This window comes from Oncorhynchus tshawytscha, linkage group LG02, assembly GCF_018296145.1.
Source record: "Oncorhynchus tshawytscha isolate Ot180627B linkage group LG02, Otsh_v2.0, whole genome shotgun sequence".
NCBI lineage: Eukaryota > Metazoa > Chordata > Actinopteri > Salmoniformes > Salmonidae > Oncorhynchus > Oncorhynchus tshawytscha.
Window position 1 is genome coordinate 65,540,667 of NC_056430.1, and position 17,387 is coordinate 65,558,053.

A 17,387-nucleotide genomic window follows, 5' to 3' on the forward strand; every position below is an offset into this window, starting at 1 on the left:
GTGAACGATTAGAATATTGATGCGCCCCATTCTGGCACCGAGCATCCATTACGCATGGAGTTTCCATCATTTTTTTTCAATCAATCAAGGATTCCATCTTGGACATTGTTATCAGATATTGCTCTTTTACCATATTGGCTACATAGACCTTTGTCTATAAAAGACCTGACATGGACAACTGGCAATATCATTCGCACTTGCTGACTTTGTTTAGTACAGACTGTTACATACGGTCACCTCTCACTTTCACACAAAAAATAGCTTTTTGCATTCCCTACTTCTAATAATCTAAAGCTATATTGTAAGAAAACTCTTATTCTGCGTCTAGGCATGGCAATGAGTGGATTGTTGGTGTGCGTCCTCATGGCAGCGCTAGTGAGGGTTGGTTTGACATCACCTGTATCCAAGTCGGATGGCAACACCAAACAGGGTGGGATACTGCCACAGCTACTGGCCAGGAGGGAGGCAGTGAGGAATGCTGCGGAGAACATGGTTAGGACGGCGCAAGACACTCAAACAAGCATGGCACGGATGGAAAGGATGGCGCACTTGTCGGAGGACCAGCGCGAGTTCATGTCCAAGCAAATCATGCAGGCCATCTCAGGTAAGTGGTGGTGTCGAGTCAAGTGCGTGAGAGAGAGATGCCAACATTCTACCATGGCAAATGTGAAGTGTATCGTTGTTTGCTTGAGCACTATAAATGCACATTGAACTTTTATGTTTGGTTCATGTAGGTTTGTATTGTTCGCAGAGATGAACGAGTGTCCGGACCGGGACTACCAAGGATGGGTAGACTTTGGACGGCGGAGTGCAGAGTAGAGATGTTCCTCATTTGGCGAGTGATACGTCTGCCTGCACTGGCGTTACTCAGGAATCCATCCCTATTTGAAATTTTCATTGGCTTATGTCATGAGTTTTGATTTTTATCCAAGTGTCAAAATAAACATGTTTGCAGTATATGTCTACGGACCTTTCTTGATTTCATTTAGGACATAGGCCAGACATAGAATCTACACTAACTGTTCTTTTTAATCTAGGACCAGGCTTAATGTGTCTGGGGAAATCGGCCCTTAGAGTAGAAAAAGAACACGCATGCACGTGTGGCTGATGGAAATACAATGTACTTTTTAATGTACATGTGGTACAATATATACAGACATTCATCTCAGTGATCATAACATAGAATTCAGCACAGAGTAGTCCATTTCAACATCTGAAATATATGTAGTGCTGTTTGGTTCATTTTCTTCTGAATTCAAATTGTCATCATTTGCTATCATTTTCCCTTTTGATATGCAGTATCCTACGCCTTTTATCTACAATTGATTGTCCAGACAGCTGAAAGAGCATCCAAAAAAGCATGCAGTCCATGATCACTTGATCATCGTTTTTTCATACAACTCACTTTCATTATTCCTGATGACATGAATTACATTTGTACCAACAACACTTTAGTTTAAGCTCTGTTAACACAGATCCAGCACATAGACTAGTGCCGAGACCTTTTACAGTCACTTTCTGGTGTCTTTGATACAGCATGGTAGACCACCTGAATGCTTTGGTGAGGTTCAACTAAATACAGAAGTTTACAATAATTGAAAGCATTTCGAAGTAAAGCGTTTTACAATGACTTGCAGCAGGTGATGTGTGATGCCATGTAAACACAGTACTACGAGTGCTAAATGAGGACTTTTGAGTAAAGAGCAGAGTAGTATAGCTCAGTGAATGTCAATAATGTCACAAACGTTCAGGAAGTAAAGTCAGTGTATCAATCTCTCTACCATTCTGTAATGGGGAGTGATTGAAGTGCTTGTGATTTTACCACAGTAAAGTCAATGTGGTTAATACCCACAAATGCTTCATTTTCTAATAGCAGCTAATATGCAAAAGGACATACTGAATTCCAGTGCATCTGTGGATGACAAACTGGTCCGTTTGGTGGTGGTTCTTAAATAACGATACCTTGAATCTTTCCCAAAGTAATGAAAAGGTCATGTGATTGTATTTGATGGTAAAAAAATATATATAAAAAAGCATAGCGGCAGGGGGGGGGGCTTTAAAAAAAAGAAGTGTAAAACCATTCGACACCCACGAAACACAGGTATAAAAAAGAAACACATGTTTTTCTTTGATGCTCCTCATCTTTTTATCTTAAAAAAAAAAAAAAAAAAAACTTGCGCGTGTTCAAGCCAGCCGGACTGGTGATCAGGTGATTCTCCTGAGAATGATCATGACATCACACATTGTCGTGGAGACCTAGTATATACAATACATGAGTCCATTACAAAAAGAAGAGTGACTGTACACGTAACAGAAACTAAATGTACGGCTCTATGGTTCTCCCGAGGTTCCATTTTACGATGTATTGCTGCGGGCCCGAAACACAAAATGTCGGTACAGTGGCATAGCCAGCATGTGGATTGAAGTCACTGAGGATTAAGGAGGAAGGGGAGAAGGAGTTTTCCCAGTCTTTCTCAGACTCTAGGTGGATGTCTGTATTGTCGGATTGCTTTTCTCTCCTCTTCGTTCTCTCTTCAGTCCACCACGCCTCGGGCTGCCACCTTGTGAAGTCCCAGACTCCTCAGCTTCTCTACCAGGTTGAAGCTGAAAATGTTCATTCTCCCTTCTTCCTCCATAATGCATGTTCCTCCACCCCCCTCTTCCTCTGCCGTTGTGGGGCGTGTGTGGGGTGTGTGTGGGGTCAGTTGGTGGTAAGGGTAGGGGAGGGTGGAGGCAGAGATGCCCTGCTCCTCCAGCAGCTTCAGGAGTCCCAGTGATAGAGGAGGTGCTGGGGTGGAGGTGGAGTGGTGGCCACCACCCTGGCTAGGGTCCAAGGTCAGCACACAGTGCTGCTGATTGGAAGAGGAGGGCGACGTGGGACTCAGATGCTCACAGCTCCCACGAGCGGACAGGCTGCGAGAGCAAAGGCTGTATATACAGGACAAGAGAAAAATACCAATCAGACACAGGAGTTCTGTTAAATACAATAAATACATAGCGAGAAGCTTAGGAGCATTAGTAACAGTGCAGCCTTAGTTAAGAGTGGTTAGTCAGTTTAGTTGCTCCCAGTGATGGATTACGCCTGTAAGGGTGGGTTAGAGATTGTGTTAGTCAGTTAGTTAGTCAGCCTGAGAACTGAAAAGAGGATTTCTGTTGGCTCATTCAGTTTACCTGGAAGAATCTGGAAGGGATCAGGAACTGTTAAGATGAGCACAGGGGCCATGGTGTCCAAGATAGCAAGCCAAGCAAGTGTGTGACATGTTGCTTACGAAGTAGATTCAAGATAATGGACCACATCCTTAATAGAGAAGCAGGCATTAAGATGTTGGAATGGGAGACCTGTGTGTATTAAAGTTTGAGTTACGTGTGCATCTTAATTTAGGATATGACCCCAATAATCGAATACTAAAGCTCAAAGTCATTTAAATAGACACAAGAACATCCATTTGTTTTATGCATAGAAGGTTGAAGCATTGTCGAAGCTGCGAGTGCATTCATTCACGTTACTTTGTAGTGGTGTTTGTTTAAGGCTCTAGCGTGGGGTATGATCAATAGTTTTGCTTCCGGGTTGGGTGGGGTCAGAGTTAGAAGGGGCATGGTTTAGAAAAGTTAGGGGATTACATATGGGATGTTCCTGCATCATTCCCACTCTGTCCGTGCCTGTTGGCTCTTACTTTGCCTAGGAAGCCCCCTTTAGAGCTGAAGAAAGTGCTTGGACCAGCGTTTCCTACCACTGAGGGGAGAGACATGGGGTAAGGAGAGACGGATTGAGTAAGGGAGGAGAGAAGGACTGCTATACACACACAAAGTAGCAAGGTACCTTTGAGGAGAAAAATGGGGCAGAAAAGCTGCTGTTTTGAGAGTGGTGTAGTCTTTTGTCGTCATATTGTAAATTACATTACACGTCATTACCAGTATTCATTGTCACCATAAATACGCTCTTAGTAAATACCAGACAAAAAACATGTCACTTTATGCACTTGACTGTATGCTGCTTTCTTGGCCAGGTCTCCTTCGAAAAAAATATCTTAACGGCCTTCCTGGTTAAATAAAACAAACATCAAATAAAATGTGAAACCGGACGGTAAAATAAAGTGTAACAAATGAATAGGTGTGTGTGAGGGACTCGCAGATCTTACCTGGTGGAGAAGGAGGGGAGCAGGAGGGATGGGTGGTGGCGCCGACAGGTGGTGACGGTGTGGGTGGGAAGGGTCTGGGGTAGGTTGGGGCCAGAGGATGGAGGAGTGACTGTGGGTGATGGACACACTTAACACAACTACACACAAACACAACAACACACAAAGCTACTCACAATGGATGAGGAAAATCCCAGAGCCACCCACCACATGACACAGATGGGAAAATGTATGATATACAACGACAGTATGAGTTGGAATGACACAAACTGTTTAGTAACATCACACCTACCACACAGGTGAACTTAGGGGGATATGGACCACAGTAGACATGTTATCCAAATAGAAGGTTCCAGTGTCAATGCTTGATCGTTCTCCCTTACCCAATCTGACGGACCTAAAGAGTTCCGTCGGAGGGAAAAGGGAGAACGATCAGATTTCCACACCAGACTAGATGGACCAGAGGAATGAGTGTGTAATGTGTGTGTATGTGTGAGTGGTCTCACTCACAATTGAGACCCTATCAACCGTATCTACTAAACTCAACTAAACACTACCCTGTGGCCTCTTTTCTTACCCATGGTGCCATGGGCTCCGGCAGCCAGGCCATGGGAGAGCTGTAATAGGTCAGGCTCGTCCTCCTCCAGGTCATTGAGGCTGTAGACGTGTTGGAGGTCGATCTCCAGCTCCCGGAAGTCTTTGGTGAGGACCCCCGGGCGAGGGTGCAGGATACCTCCCAGGTTGGGCTTGGCCAGCTGCTGCCAGTGGTGCAGGGTCACTGAGCCTGGGGTGCAGAAGAAGTGTGACATAGTTAACATTGTTGCATGTTGGGAATAACACATTTGTTTTTGTAATAACCTGTATTTCTCTAATCATGCATATTTTTCAGATTGAAAGAAGGAAATAATTGTAAAGAGTGTCTATTTTCAGCTGTGAAGTCTACATTCATAGTTTCACTTGAAACTGAGTCCATCGACCTTAGGCAAGTTAGAGTAAAACTAACAGTTGAGTTACCGCTAAGAACACACACAGGGTCTCCCCGTCCCTCCTCACCTTCCAGGGGCTTGACAATCTGCAGGCGGTCAGGTAGGTAGGAGCGCGACCCCCCCGATCCGGCCGAGGAGTGCTGCGAGCTGCCATTGGAGTAGTTGGTGCCTGTCGACGCCACAGAGCTGGACACCAGGCTGTCGTTGGGCGTAAGGAACCCGCTGGAGCCCAGCTCGCCCACCCCCTCACCCTTCTCGCTGCCCCGCTGGCAGGCGGCGGCCAGGGCGCGGAGTTTGCGTTCACGCTCCACCTCAAAGAAGGGGCGCTCTGAGGCATGGCTCTGCTGGCGGTCAGATAAACAGCGGAGGGCGGCTTCAAGGTCCTGGCCTCCAGGCATGCCCGGCATACCCAGACGCTTAGGGCCACTTACACTGAGATCAGAGAGAAATAAAGGAAGGTTAATGATATACTGCACACTGTTGATGCACTAACACTCAGAGCAGAGGAGGTAGGATAGGTTTTGAATACAAATACACTGCTGTTATTAGTACACATAGACCAGAGATATATAAGCTGTATGATTGAACATGTATGAAGGACAGTCCATTAATGTACTATGGAAAAGCATTTCACTGTTAGTCTACGCCTGTTGTCTGCGAAGTATGTGACAAATACAAATTCATTTGAAAAGTAAATACTCTATGTGTCTGAGGTCTGTAGACTCTATGAGAGTTAATGTGATTCACACATATACCCATAAATACCCATGTACACTCCCGGTCAAAAGTTTTAGAATGCCTAATCATGTAGTAACCAAAGAAAGTGCTAAACAAATCAAAATATATTTTATATTTGAGCTTTTTCTTTGCCTTGGCGACAGCTTTGCACACTCTTGGCATTCTCTCAACCAGGTTCATCAGGTAGTCACCTGGAATGCATTTCAAATAACAGGTGTGCCTTCTTAAAAGTTCATTTGTGGAATTTCTTTCCTTTAATGTGTTTGAGCCAATCAGTAGTCTTCTGAAAAGGTAGGGGGGTATACAGAAGATAGGGCTATTTGGTAAAAGACCAAGTCCATATTATGGTAAGAACAGCTCAAATAAGCAAGGAGACACGACAGTCATTATTTCATGCTATTTAATAGTTTATGTCTTCACTATTATTCTACAATGTAGAAAATACAAAAAAATAAAGAAAAACCCTTGAATGAGTAGGTGTTCTAAAACCTTTGACCGGGAGTGTATATTTACACACGGTTGCCAGTCTCACCTGCTGTCCTCAGTGTTTGCCACCTCTGCTAGTCTCGATACGGCACTAGGTGGTTTGTCCTCCAAGGTGAGGCTGGCGCTATCTGAGCCGTAGTAGCTGGTACGGGGGGTGGAGGCACGGCTGGAGCGCAGCGACACAGGGCTGGAGCCGGGCACCTGGCCGGGGGAGTGGCACCGCGACCGCAGCCTCGACGCTTGGTTCACCACCTTCACCGTCTCAAACACGCGCCACGGGTGATTCCTTTGACAACCAGAGAGAAACCATATAGATTAGTGGTGGTGACAAAGTGCCTGGTAGTAAGTCTAATATTGTCAGTGTATTTCTGCTTGAAAATTCAATCTCCTTTAGTGTAATTCTGGAAACATTTGAAACATTGTACTTGACTTATTCTATATTATTCATCAACAGATGTGCTTTGTTATGTCATGCTGTCTTTGTTCAATTAAACATACTTGATAACACTTCACCTCTGGCACATAACTGACATACCGGCATTGTCATTCAACTGAGCTTAACAGGTTGGAAAAAGCACATTGTCCCCGGTGTTTTATGTTTTCACAGTGACATCATCACTCACTTGTACTCGGAGGGGGCGGGGACGTCCAGGCCCTTGCGGAAGGTCCCCTCTATCTCTGCTGCCAGGGAGTCCATGGGGAACACGGCTGATAGGGAGCTGTAGCGCTGCACCGTGCTGTTGGGCAAGCTCTTGTTGCGCAGGTTCTTAATGTCCTCTCTGGCCTCCCGTAGCATGTCCTCACACTCTGAGTACTTGTCCTGCAGGTAGTTTAGCTGCAGCCAGGGAGTGCCAGAGGTCAGTTAGATACCCACTGCTACTGTGGTTATTTACAAGCTTGCCTTGAGGGACAGATCTACGATCAGCTTAGCCTCCTCAAATCATTGCATTAACAATAAGGGGGGACAAGCCAAAAACAGACCTTAGATTTGTGTTAAAGAGCAACTTTATCCTACTAGTTATAGATAGCTCATTGGAGGGTAATGGATTGTTGGGAGAGTGTGGAGGGCGTGTCTTACCTCTGATTTGAGCTGTGATTGGCTCTCCCGTGAGGCACTCAGGTGCTGGGTCAGCTCTTCGTTGTCAGTGGTGAGCTAGAGGAACAGAGTGGAGAGTTAATACCATGATCGTATCAGTGACACTGTATACCAACTGGATACTGTAGATTCCAACTTCAGTGCACATGTAAATATTTAATGTACTCCCTTATAGAAGTGTTCGGTGTGGGTGAGTCTTGAGTCTTTTGTCCTTGTGGAACCTCAAGGCATGAGAGGAGTGCCATGTCAACTCTGTGTGTGTGTGTGTCCGTGCACTGCATGTGTGTGTGTGTGTGTGTCTGGGTATGCATTTAGGTGCGTGTATGCCTTTGCCTCGTTGTGTCTGTGATCACTCACCCTTTTGCAGCGTGCCTGCAGGTCGACTATTTGTGCGAGCAGGGAGCTGATCTCCTCCTGCTGCCTGAGGGTGTCCTCCACCTTACGGGCCAACTCATCAGACAGGTCCACCACCTGCTTATTCACAGAGGCTGGGGGAGGGAGGGGGGAGGGAGGTAGAACAAAAAGAAAAAGAGGGAGAGAAGGAGAGGGTTAGTATGAATACACAGTACGAACACATACTGTTTTCACTGTATTCACCCACTCACCAATTACCTCTCCCTCAGGAACACAGTAATACCGTATACCTTAACAAATATGCATAGTATTACACTGTAGTACATATACTTACTGAGTTCCTCCACACACACCATCATCAGCTCCTGCTCTTGTTCCTCATAGTTAGCGGTCTCTGACGTCAGTTCATTGGCCTGTGGAGTAGCAACATCAATTGCATTAGCAAGTTTCCAATCCACTTCAATGACTTCAGGTATTTGGAAGTAGTCAGTGTTCCACACCTCACAGCGTAGTTTGAGGTTCTCCTCCTCCAGACCTTTGAGTTTCTGCTGTATGAAGTCATAATTGACAAAGTTACTGAGGGAGTTAGACGACTCATTCCTCTTCATTCTGAAAACCAGGAGAGAGGGAGAAGGCGGTCAGAATTTAAGTCTTACGTTTACCTGCCAAAGTTGTGCTGATATGCCTGAGGGCATGTACGATGTGTATGTGTACTCTGCAGTGTATGTGTGTGTGTGTGTGTGTGTGTACACACTCACAGTGCGTGTGAGTCGGAGGCGTTCTCGATCTCCTCTGTGCTGGCGTACAAGTGGAGCAGGTCGTCTCTCATGGAGAGCTCATGTCGCAGCTGGGCTATCTGGTGAATTGGAACCAGGAAGCAGGGTCAGAGTACTGAACTAGGATCTATCATGTAAAATGGTCCCCATTCCTGGTCCGGGCGAGTTACCGGGTGTGCAGGCTTTTGATTCTGCCTAGCATTAATGCAATGATTCAAGTGATACAAGGTCTAAATCAAAGTTGAACCAGCTGTGTTAATGCCGGACTGGAACTAAAGACAACATACGCTGTATGTATTTCCTCTCGCTAAATGCTATGCTCCAGTACTACTGTATTCTGTCTGTAATAGGTGAGATAAATCAAAGCAGGGCCACAGTGATGGTTTCATACCTCTTCCTTAGCGATCTCCAGCTGTTCGTCCATTAACTCATTCCGTGCCGTTAGATCCCGATTCTGCTTGAGCAGTGATTGGCCGATCCGGGCCGCCAACTCGAGGTCCCGCTCTTTCTGCAAGACGACAGCGGTTTGATGTTCTTCATTCTGTGATGTAGTTACAGTCTAGTTTCTAGTAGAAGACTTGTTTATCATTCTAGCAACATGCTTATGGCTGATGACTATCGTGATTTGCTCAAATCTATAATATACTCAGGTACACGTTATTCAATTTGATGAAGGGTTCACGTATGAAAACAATCCCGTTATATTTACTTACCTCTTCCAGTAGGTGGGTGACAGCCTCGATGTCATGGTACGTCTTAGTGACCTGGCCCACTCTCTCTGAACACAGCACTGTAGGTGGGAGATGGGGAATGGAGGGAGAAAGAAAAATACCTGGTTAATATATAGTTCACTGAAAAGAAAGAGTATTGGACAGTGAATTATTGGGACAGTAACTTTCTGGTTAGAAACTTAAATTGGTCACAGGAGCTAAGATTATTTCTGGCGTACACTGACCACGATATCAGGAAGTAAAACTTTGAGAGGTAAAAGCTAACTGACCAGGTCATTATTGTCCCGCAACTATGTCCTCTCTTATCCCCTCTCGTTCAGTGAATGACTCATGGTCAACAACAGTTGAAAGGAAACAGACCGGGGCACTGACCACCACATAGCCAGTCAGTCAGAGCTTATCCTCTTAGCCTGATCCTCATTACAGGGATAAGAACCACCTCTCTCTTTCCCTCTGATATAAATATACCTCAGCACAAGCTGCTGTAGAAAACGTTATTGAGAACAGTTAACTCCCAGTAGGAAGTCGGGCTGGATATCTATGGCCGTGATTATAGAAAGGTCTGGTTATGGGCAGGTCAGTTCGTTTACTGGTTTGTGAATGGACACCGCGACCGTGTTCAGGACTGATGGGCGGGTCAATAGTGGTCATCCTGTTTAGAAGCTGAGTCATCATGGAGTTACATTTGATGCTTCGTTTGTCATAGTAATCATTCTGGTGACCTAAAGAAGGGGGACCCATGGTTTCTGTGCAAGGCCTCATCTCCAAATAATCCAATCCTTGGCTGGCACCAAGGAGATGAGGTACTCATCAGTACTGTACAGTAGATTCAAATCATTAAAGTGAGGGGCAGCATTTGGCAGAAAATGGGGTGACTAACAGCATCCATGAGCCAATTATTTAATGGAATGAAATGGTCCTGGGCCGGATCTACTGTATGCCTGCAGTCATTAATCCCTTTAACCCTTTAAGAAAATAGTGTGTGTCCTTGTTTAGAGGTGATGGGGGTCTGCAGCGTGGGGAAAAAAGAGATATAGGGAGAGCAAATGAGAAGGACAGAAACAGAGAATGAAATAAAAGGAGAAGGAGAGAAAGAAAGAGTGAGAGAGAAAGAGAAATAACATCTTGTTCTAGGATACTGAGACCGGTCCACAGAAGCAGGTGGTGGTTGAGTTGGATCCAACGGCTTCCCGCAGCACTGGGCACGGGCACTAGCAGACTGCAGCTACAATGCCAACCTAACCCCTGCAACAGACAGAGCTGCTACTTATGCACCAAAAGAAGTGCCAATACGTTGCAGGTCATTTGTTTATCGCTGAGTCTACAATGATACATTCCTACAGTTCAGTATATCATAAAGACAAACCCTAATAATTGTGTTTGTTATTAAGACGAACATTCTGTAAAATACCCCGGAATAGCCTAATCTGGACAATCAGTTCGATCAGGTAGCCTACCATTTTCAATGGTAGAGCAGAGCAAGGGTGTCCAGTTTTCAATAATAAGATTACATAGCCACATGGATAACTGACCCTAAGTAAGTATAGCTTCCTAAAACACTGCTGTCCTAACTGGGATAGGCGAACTGCTAATGTTCCCATCTGAAACTACAATTAAAATAGCTTCCTCCATAGAACAAAAGGCCATTTTCTAATATGGCGAGGCCTACTTCAATTAAAGTAACTTCCTAGAACAAAGACTAATTATAAAATCGGGCCACTACAATTGAAATAGCTCTATCCATGTAACAATTCCTAATTGTACTATTATCAAAATAGATTCATCCATAGAATTTAAAATCCAATGGTTATAATGGTAATTTACTGGGAGTACATACTTATGCTAATGCTAAATTCCGATTTAGCTTCCCCAATAGCTTCTCAATCTTTACAAGCTTATAGACTGGACTACTTTCCAGACAAGAAAGGGGTATTTAGTTCAGACACACTGCAGACAGAACATTGTGTTGGACTATCAAGAAGAACTAATGCTGAATTTGTATGTTAACTTATTTTCTTAATTTATTTTCAGTGTCAAGCTTTATTGATTTCTTTGGAAAGAAAATGTTTCAAGAAAGATTTCATCAGAGTGGACTATCCCTTTTAAAGCTATGCCACAGTACAGTAGTTGATTGACTGTCTGTGAGCAATACATACTGTACTATATTACCCACTAAGACCACACTATCATAGCTCAATGTACCCTAACCGAGAGGGTTCAGAGTGGATCCTGCACAGTACATAGGAGCCTACAGGATCAACAGGGATCCATAGGGATCAATCCCACAAGCTCAACTCTGTCAGTCTGATTCTCGCATCACTACAGACGTTATCATAAGCCTTTCTCCCAATCTTCTTGGAACGTCCATTCTGAGGCATTAGGCTACTAATACAGGGCAGGCCATTGTATGGGCCTGGGACAGATTGCAGAAACTTGCACGTGACATCACAATACCTACGTCTTCCTGCCCTGATCCGTTTAGCTGTGTGGTGCAGGGGTCAGGGAGAAAGAGACAGCCAGTACACCAATGTCCTGCCTAGAGGGTCATTGAGGCCTACTATGAGTGTTTTAAGGCAGTATAGCAGTATAGAGCCAGTGAATCTCAATATTGAACTTGGGTCTATAAACATTAAAAACCCAATTGACTATTTGGTCTGAAATATTAGACCTCTACGTAATCTATTAAATATATTAGACCTCATCAAATATATCCGGCCTCTAGCTATACATAATTTATGATTACATCATTAGCCTAGTTAATTCCACGTAATACTAAATGACGACAAGGGAGATAAGAAATCATCATTTGTGGCAGAAACTGCACCCAGGTTAAAGTTTCTGCCCGTCTGTGGTGTAGGCAGCCCTGAGGACATCATCATCAAATCCCTTGAGTAGCAGTGCCTACAGATTACAGCTGTACTGTACTTGTGTAATGAAATATTATAAATAATCCAATTTTATTTAGCCATTGTGTAACCGTCATGTAACGCCAGAGATTTTCTAGAAAAGTCTGTTCGTTTTCTGGGTCTGTGCCAGCATCTATGCCAGTGTCGCAGTGCACTGACAGAAAAGGTGCCAGCCAGCCAGCACGCTGCCCGTTCAGACAAAGGACCAAATGGAGGCTGAAAAGAAAGACATTCTCTAGCTGAAATAGGCCACTTCTTAGAAACTATATATCAGTGTGTCAAACCAGGGTGCCCCTTTAATCTGCAAGTCAAACCCTTGATAGTGTACCATCATTTCTGATCTATATTGCAAAGAATCGATCAAGAATATTCTGAGGTAGAATGAATAATCTGCCGTATTCTTATTTCATATACTCAGTATTATACTGTAGTAGTATCATTCTAGATTTTTTTCTACTGTATGTTTGTTTATGCCATATGTAACTCTGTATTGTTGTTTGTGTGGCACTGCTTTTCTGTATCTTGGCCAGGTCGCAGTTGTAAATGAGAACTTGTTCTCAACTAGCCTACCTAGTTAAATTTTTTATTTTACCTTTATTTAACTAGGCAAGTCAGTTAAGAACAAATTCTTATTTTCAATGACGGCCTAGGAACAGTGGGTTAACTGCCTATTCAGGGGCAGAACGACAAATAAAGGTGAAATAAAATTATACACTCGGTGGCCAGTTTATTTGGTACACCCATCTAGTACAAAGTCAGACCCCCCTTTTCCTCCAGAACAGCCTGAATTCTTTGGGGAATAGACATGTTACTCAGTTGGTATCAAGGGACCTAACATGTGCCAGGAAAACATTCCCCACCCCATTACACCACCAGCCTGTACCGTTGACACCAGGCAGGATGAGGTCATGCTGCTTACGCCAAATCCTGACTCAGAATGACGCAACAGGAAGCGGGATTCGTCAGAACAGGCAACATTTTTCCAGTCCTCAATTGTCCAGTGTTGGTGATCACGTGCCCACTGGAGCCACTTCTTCTTGTTTTTACCTGATAGGAGTGGAACCTGATGTGCTCATCTGCTGCAATAGCCCATCCCCGACAAGGACCGACGAGTTGTGTCCCCCAAGGTACTGGAACCAGTGCGCCTGGCACCGACGATCATGCCACGCTCAAAGTTGCAAAGGTCACTCATTTGGCCCATTCTAACATTCAACCGAACAGAAACGGAATGTCTCCATGCCTGCTTTATATAGCAAGCCACGTGACTCACTGTCCGTAGGAGAATCATTTGTGTGAACGGGGAGGTGTACCTAATAAACTGGCCACTGAGTGTATAATATACTGTAACCCAGCATATGGAATATTGCTAGAGGCACGGAGTGAAGACAATTAACTAGGGTGTGAATCTAGGGCATCATCATGATACCTGCCACATTGAAGGACCATAACAGAATAGCATGGTCGGCATGACCAGCTTGTCATTTCATCAATTTAGGGCATGAATTGAAAATTCTATTAAATGCCCACTGAAACAATTATGGAAAATTACCCAATTCAAACATGAGGGGTTGGTTCAATTTCTTAATTTAAGATATGATAGATCCCATCTTTACAAAACATTGTTCTCATCAGGGCAATTGGACAGTACTAGAACATACTCACTGGGCAAAAACTGGTTGAATCAACCTTTGTTTCCTGTCATTTCAACCCCAAAAAATCTATATGATGACATCAACGTGGAAAACTAATTGGATTTGCAAAATGTCATCAATCGTAAGGGCATTTAGACACCCAACTTTTAACATAAATCCAATAGCATGTGAAATGTATTTTTAACCAAACTGACGTCTGTGCCGAGTGGGTAGCCAGTATTTCCATGTTTTTGACCTTCATATTGAGTCCTAAAAGTCCACAAACCTTTTCCAGCCAGTCTGTCTACTGCAGCCCAAAGTCAATGACACTCAAAAGGCACAGAGACAATACACCACAGAAAACACTGCTGCTGCTGACGGAAAACACAAACTGCTGCTAAGAACACACACTGTGGCACAGTGACCTTCACACTCAATGGGGAGAACTGCAAGCTCAGTATACCTGGCAGCCCCTGTTCACTGGAGGTAAGTTACACATTTGGCATATGTGACTTCAATGACTCAAAAGTCGAGACACAGATCAGGCTTCAGATATTCATATACACACATACAGCCAGTCAATAACCTAACCATGTGTTACTGCATGTGAATGAAATCACAGCTGAAAGAACCATTCATACAACAAATAATTCATGCATAAGCACCTTCCCAGCCATACCGTCACTCACTTAGCTTGACTGTAACCTGCACAGATTCTACAATATGTTAACAGCACAGCAACACTGCCAACAAGACAGATTTATGGCTGCAGAATCCCCGATCGCCTGCAACTCCCTCCTTTTCCCCTCTATCAACCTCCATTGCTCCCTCGATCCTTGCTCCTCTCCCAATCACTCTCTATTCTCTGTCTGTCTCTCATCCTCCCTTTACCCCCTCACCTTGCATCAGTTCCCTGCACAGAATCTCCTTATTGTGTGGCTTTCCTCCCTCCTCCACCTCCTCTTCTTCCTCCTCCTGGCTCCCGTGGCCGCTCTCCTTCTCTTCCTCCTCGGAAGCAGAGGAGCTCCACACCTCCATGGTGACCAGACAGAAGCTCTCTTCCATCCCTCCTTCTGTTATATTGCTCTATTTATTCTTGTTCTTCTGTTCCCTGTTTCAGCTCTATGCTCGTTCCAATAAGCCGATGCTCCGTGGCGCGTTCAAAACAGTATCCTCCTCTGTGTGTCCCTGTGACTGTGTGGGTATGTGTTACGTGTGTGAGAGGAGACTGAGCTGTCCTTAGTGTTAATATGTAATCCCTCTGACTGGGAGGTCCATCTGCCGTCACCCTCTTGCTTATATCGACCTGGCCACACTGGACTGTGGGAACGCAGAAAGAGAAGGAGCGGTGTCGGAGGTAGTTTGAGACCAGAACGACGCATAAAATCTAAAATAGATCATACCCAACTTTGCCTAAGAACTATACATATAGAAATGCAAGTCTTTAATATAAAACACAATACAAAATTATAATCTGGTTTAGCGAGAGAATGCGCGTAGTCCCGGCATCCCCGTGAGGCAGAGTGAGATGGTACACTCCAGCCAAGGCCATGACTGTTATCTTCCTGCACACATAATATTGGTGCAGACTGAGCCACACCCCCTTCTAGAGGGAGAGGGAAGCAACACTGACACTGTACAAACAGACTGGGATTGTAAATCGACTGTTGATGTTTGTGTGGACTGTTGCTGTTTGTGTGGAGAGAGGATAGGTGTCTGAGAGGGAAGGTAGTATATGAATTGACGTCGAGCTGGGTTTTCAGCAGGGCCTCTCAATTTACTGAGCTCTTTAGTATGTTAGCACAAACCTCACATGCACAGTAAAATAATGCAACGTACAAACTGGAGAGATGCCCATTGTTTTCATGTTTTGCAAATAATGGTCTGTATTGACAGAGTTAAAATAAAGTAATCCCAAAGTACTAAAGCTGCTTATTTCACATCAACTGATATGTGGAAAAACAATATCAAATATATGCCAGGTATGCTTTATTAACATATAACAACTTTGTATAGGGAAAAACACATCCCTGAAGTCTAGCCTTCATCACCACCAACAATCATCATCACTTCATCCACCCAGTGCCCTCCCTGTTGCTACCCTGGCACTCAAGTGTTCTCTCCCAATCAAATATTAACCTCCCCTTCATAAATGTTTCACCCGCAGACGGTTTCTTTCAGGTCGAGTGCGGCACGCAAGGGGCGGCTGGGACACAACTTTCACCGTCTCCCCCTTCTCTTTGCCTTTCGCTCTTTACACCCCCCTATCCCGTTTCATCCCCCTATCCAGTTTCATCCCCCTATCCACGTTGCTTTCCTACCAGGGTTGTGTACACAGCACCCCAACACGACGCATTAGCCAGCCAAGACAAAATGGAGGCTGCCAGCTCCCTAAAAATATCAGCCCATCCAATACAAGTGGACTTCCTTACCCTTCCAAACCGAACTGATTAATTCAGTTAACAGAAACCGGTCGCTGCTACAATAGGATTTGTTGAGTCACAGTATTAGAAAGACAATGGGAAGTTAGCCATCTTGGCCCTAGCTTAATCTAAAGAAGGCTACAGTGCAGAATATACACGGTCAGGCCCTTTGTCTCCAATAAAAAGTGCACCAAACCAAAGCTCATTAAAAGCCGTGTAGTAGTAAAGTTTGTTAACATTTTCCTCACATTATCTATGACAAAGCTGACGTTTTTGCCAAGGCATGAAATAACACGTACCATAAGCACTAAGCAGTCATAATTAGCTGACTGATTTGACACAGTCATGACTATGCCAACCTAGCCATTGTTTTGTTTTTGTATTGTTTTTTTATTGAATATTTTTAAAAAACATACAATATACTGGCAGTGAAGCTCAAGCTCAACAACTACATCACATTAGTCATCTAACAGACTCCCATCCAGAGAGACACACAGAAGCAATCAGGGTCAACGCCCTGCTCAAGGGCACGTCGACAGATCTCCCACAAGGTCAAAAACGGGGACCTGAACCCGTGATCCATCAGCCACCGGCCCAAACCGTCCTCCCCCCACGGTTCCCCAAGAACTGCCCCTGCCTCAACCATCTGGGACCCCCCACACAGTCCCACACCCCAGCCTAGCCATTATTAGAGTGCATAAAATAGCACTGCAAGCAACCTGACAATGTTATATTGACATAAAATGATGTCAGTTATCATGACTTATGTAATATCATACTAATAACAGTGGAAGGGTCAAGTAAAGTGTTACCAAGAGCTGCTATTCATGGACAAATCCATTCTGCCTCTGCAGATATGGACAAAAACATAAGTTGCTAGTCAATATTGACACAAGAAACCACTTTGCACTGATATCACTTCCTTGCAATCAACCAATGGAACGCAGTTTACAGGTCAATATTTGACTAAGATGAAAGAACACACCCTTAGAGGTCAATGGCCAAATAGTTTTATGGGCGCCTACGGTTTCCGTGGAACACAGTATGAGCAAAACAACACCATAAGCTCCATATCACTGATCAGATAAAGAGAGACTGAACCAGTGTAAAGTACACTATGAAGT

At 44.3% G+C, this 17,387-nt stretch overlaps 2 protein-coding genes across 14 annotated transcripts in view; one reads left to right on the forward strand and one right to left on the reverse strand.

Moving 5' to 3' along the window:
* The first annotated feature begins 200 nt into the window (after positions 1-200).
* Positions 201-959, forward strand: LOC112265214 (cholecystokinin-like). The gene is made up of 2 exons (XM_024442319.1): positions 201-604; positions 752-959. Exons 1-2 carry the CDS (start codon positions 331-333, stop codon positions 817-819), a joined length of 342 nt encoding a protein of 113 aa, XP_024298087.1. The 5' UTR covers positions 201-330; the 3' UTR covers positions 820-959.
* Positions 960-1,103: 144 nt separating this feature from the next.
* The window catches only part of LOC112265216 (trafficking kinesin-binding protein 1), a 40,348-nt gene continuing 24,064 nt past the window's right edge, over positions 1,104-17,387 (reverse strand). For 3 of the 13 annotated variants that reach the window (XM_024442322.2, XM_024442320.2, XM_024442323.2), the window contains 13 exons: positions 9,286-9,362; positions 8,964-9,113; positions 8,555-8,652; positions 8,297-8,405; positions 8,131-8,209; positions 7,800-7,930; positions 7,425-7,499; positions 6,970-7,181; positions 6,393-6,632; positions 5,190-5,554; positions 4,714-4,920; positions 4,140-4,248; positions 1,104-2,928 (listed from right to left, as the gene is read on the reverse strand). In XM_024442322.2, coding sequence (XP_024298090.1) covers positions 2,535-2,928; positions 4,140-4,248; positions 4,714-4,920; positions 5,190-5,554; positions 6,393-6,632; positions 6,970-7,181; positions 7,425-7,499; positions 7,800-7,930; positions 8,131-8,209; positions 8,297-8,405; positions 8,555-8,652; positions 8,964-9,113; positions 9,286-9,362 — 2,246 coding nt within the window. In that variant the 3' untranslated portion in view covers positions 1,104-2,534. Of the gene's footprint in view, positions 4,249-4,428; positions 4,534-4,713; positions 4,921-5,189; positions 5,555-6,392; positions 6,633-6,969; positions 7,182-7,424; positions 7,500-7,799; positions 7,931-8,130; positions 8,210-8,296; positions 8,406-8,554; positions 8,653-8,963; positions 9,114-9,285; positions 9,363-14,739; positions 15,330-17,387 lie in introns of those variants that run through there. The other 10 variants (XM_024442326.2, XM_024442327.2, XM_024442329.2 and 7 more) reach the window with 10 other exon arrangements.

Excerpts from the sequence above, each read along its gene's own strand:
- LOC112265214 (XM_024442319.1), top strand. The coding sequence starts at position 331 with ATGGCAATGAGTGGATTGTTGGTGTGCGTCCTCATGGCAGCGCTAGTG. Across the intron at positions 605-751 it reads AATCATGCAGGCCATCTCAG|AGATGAACGAGTGTCCGGAC; the intron begins GTAAGTGGTGGT and ends TATTGTTCGCAG.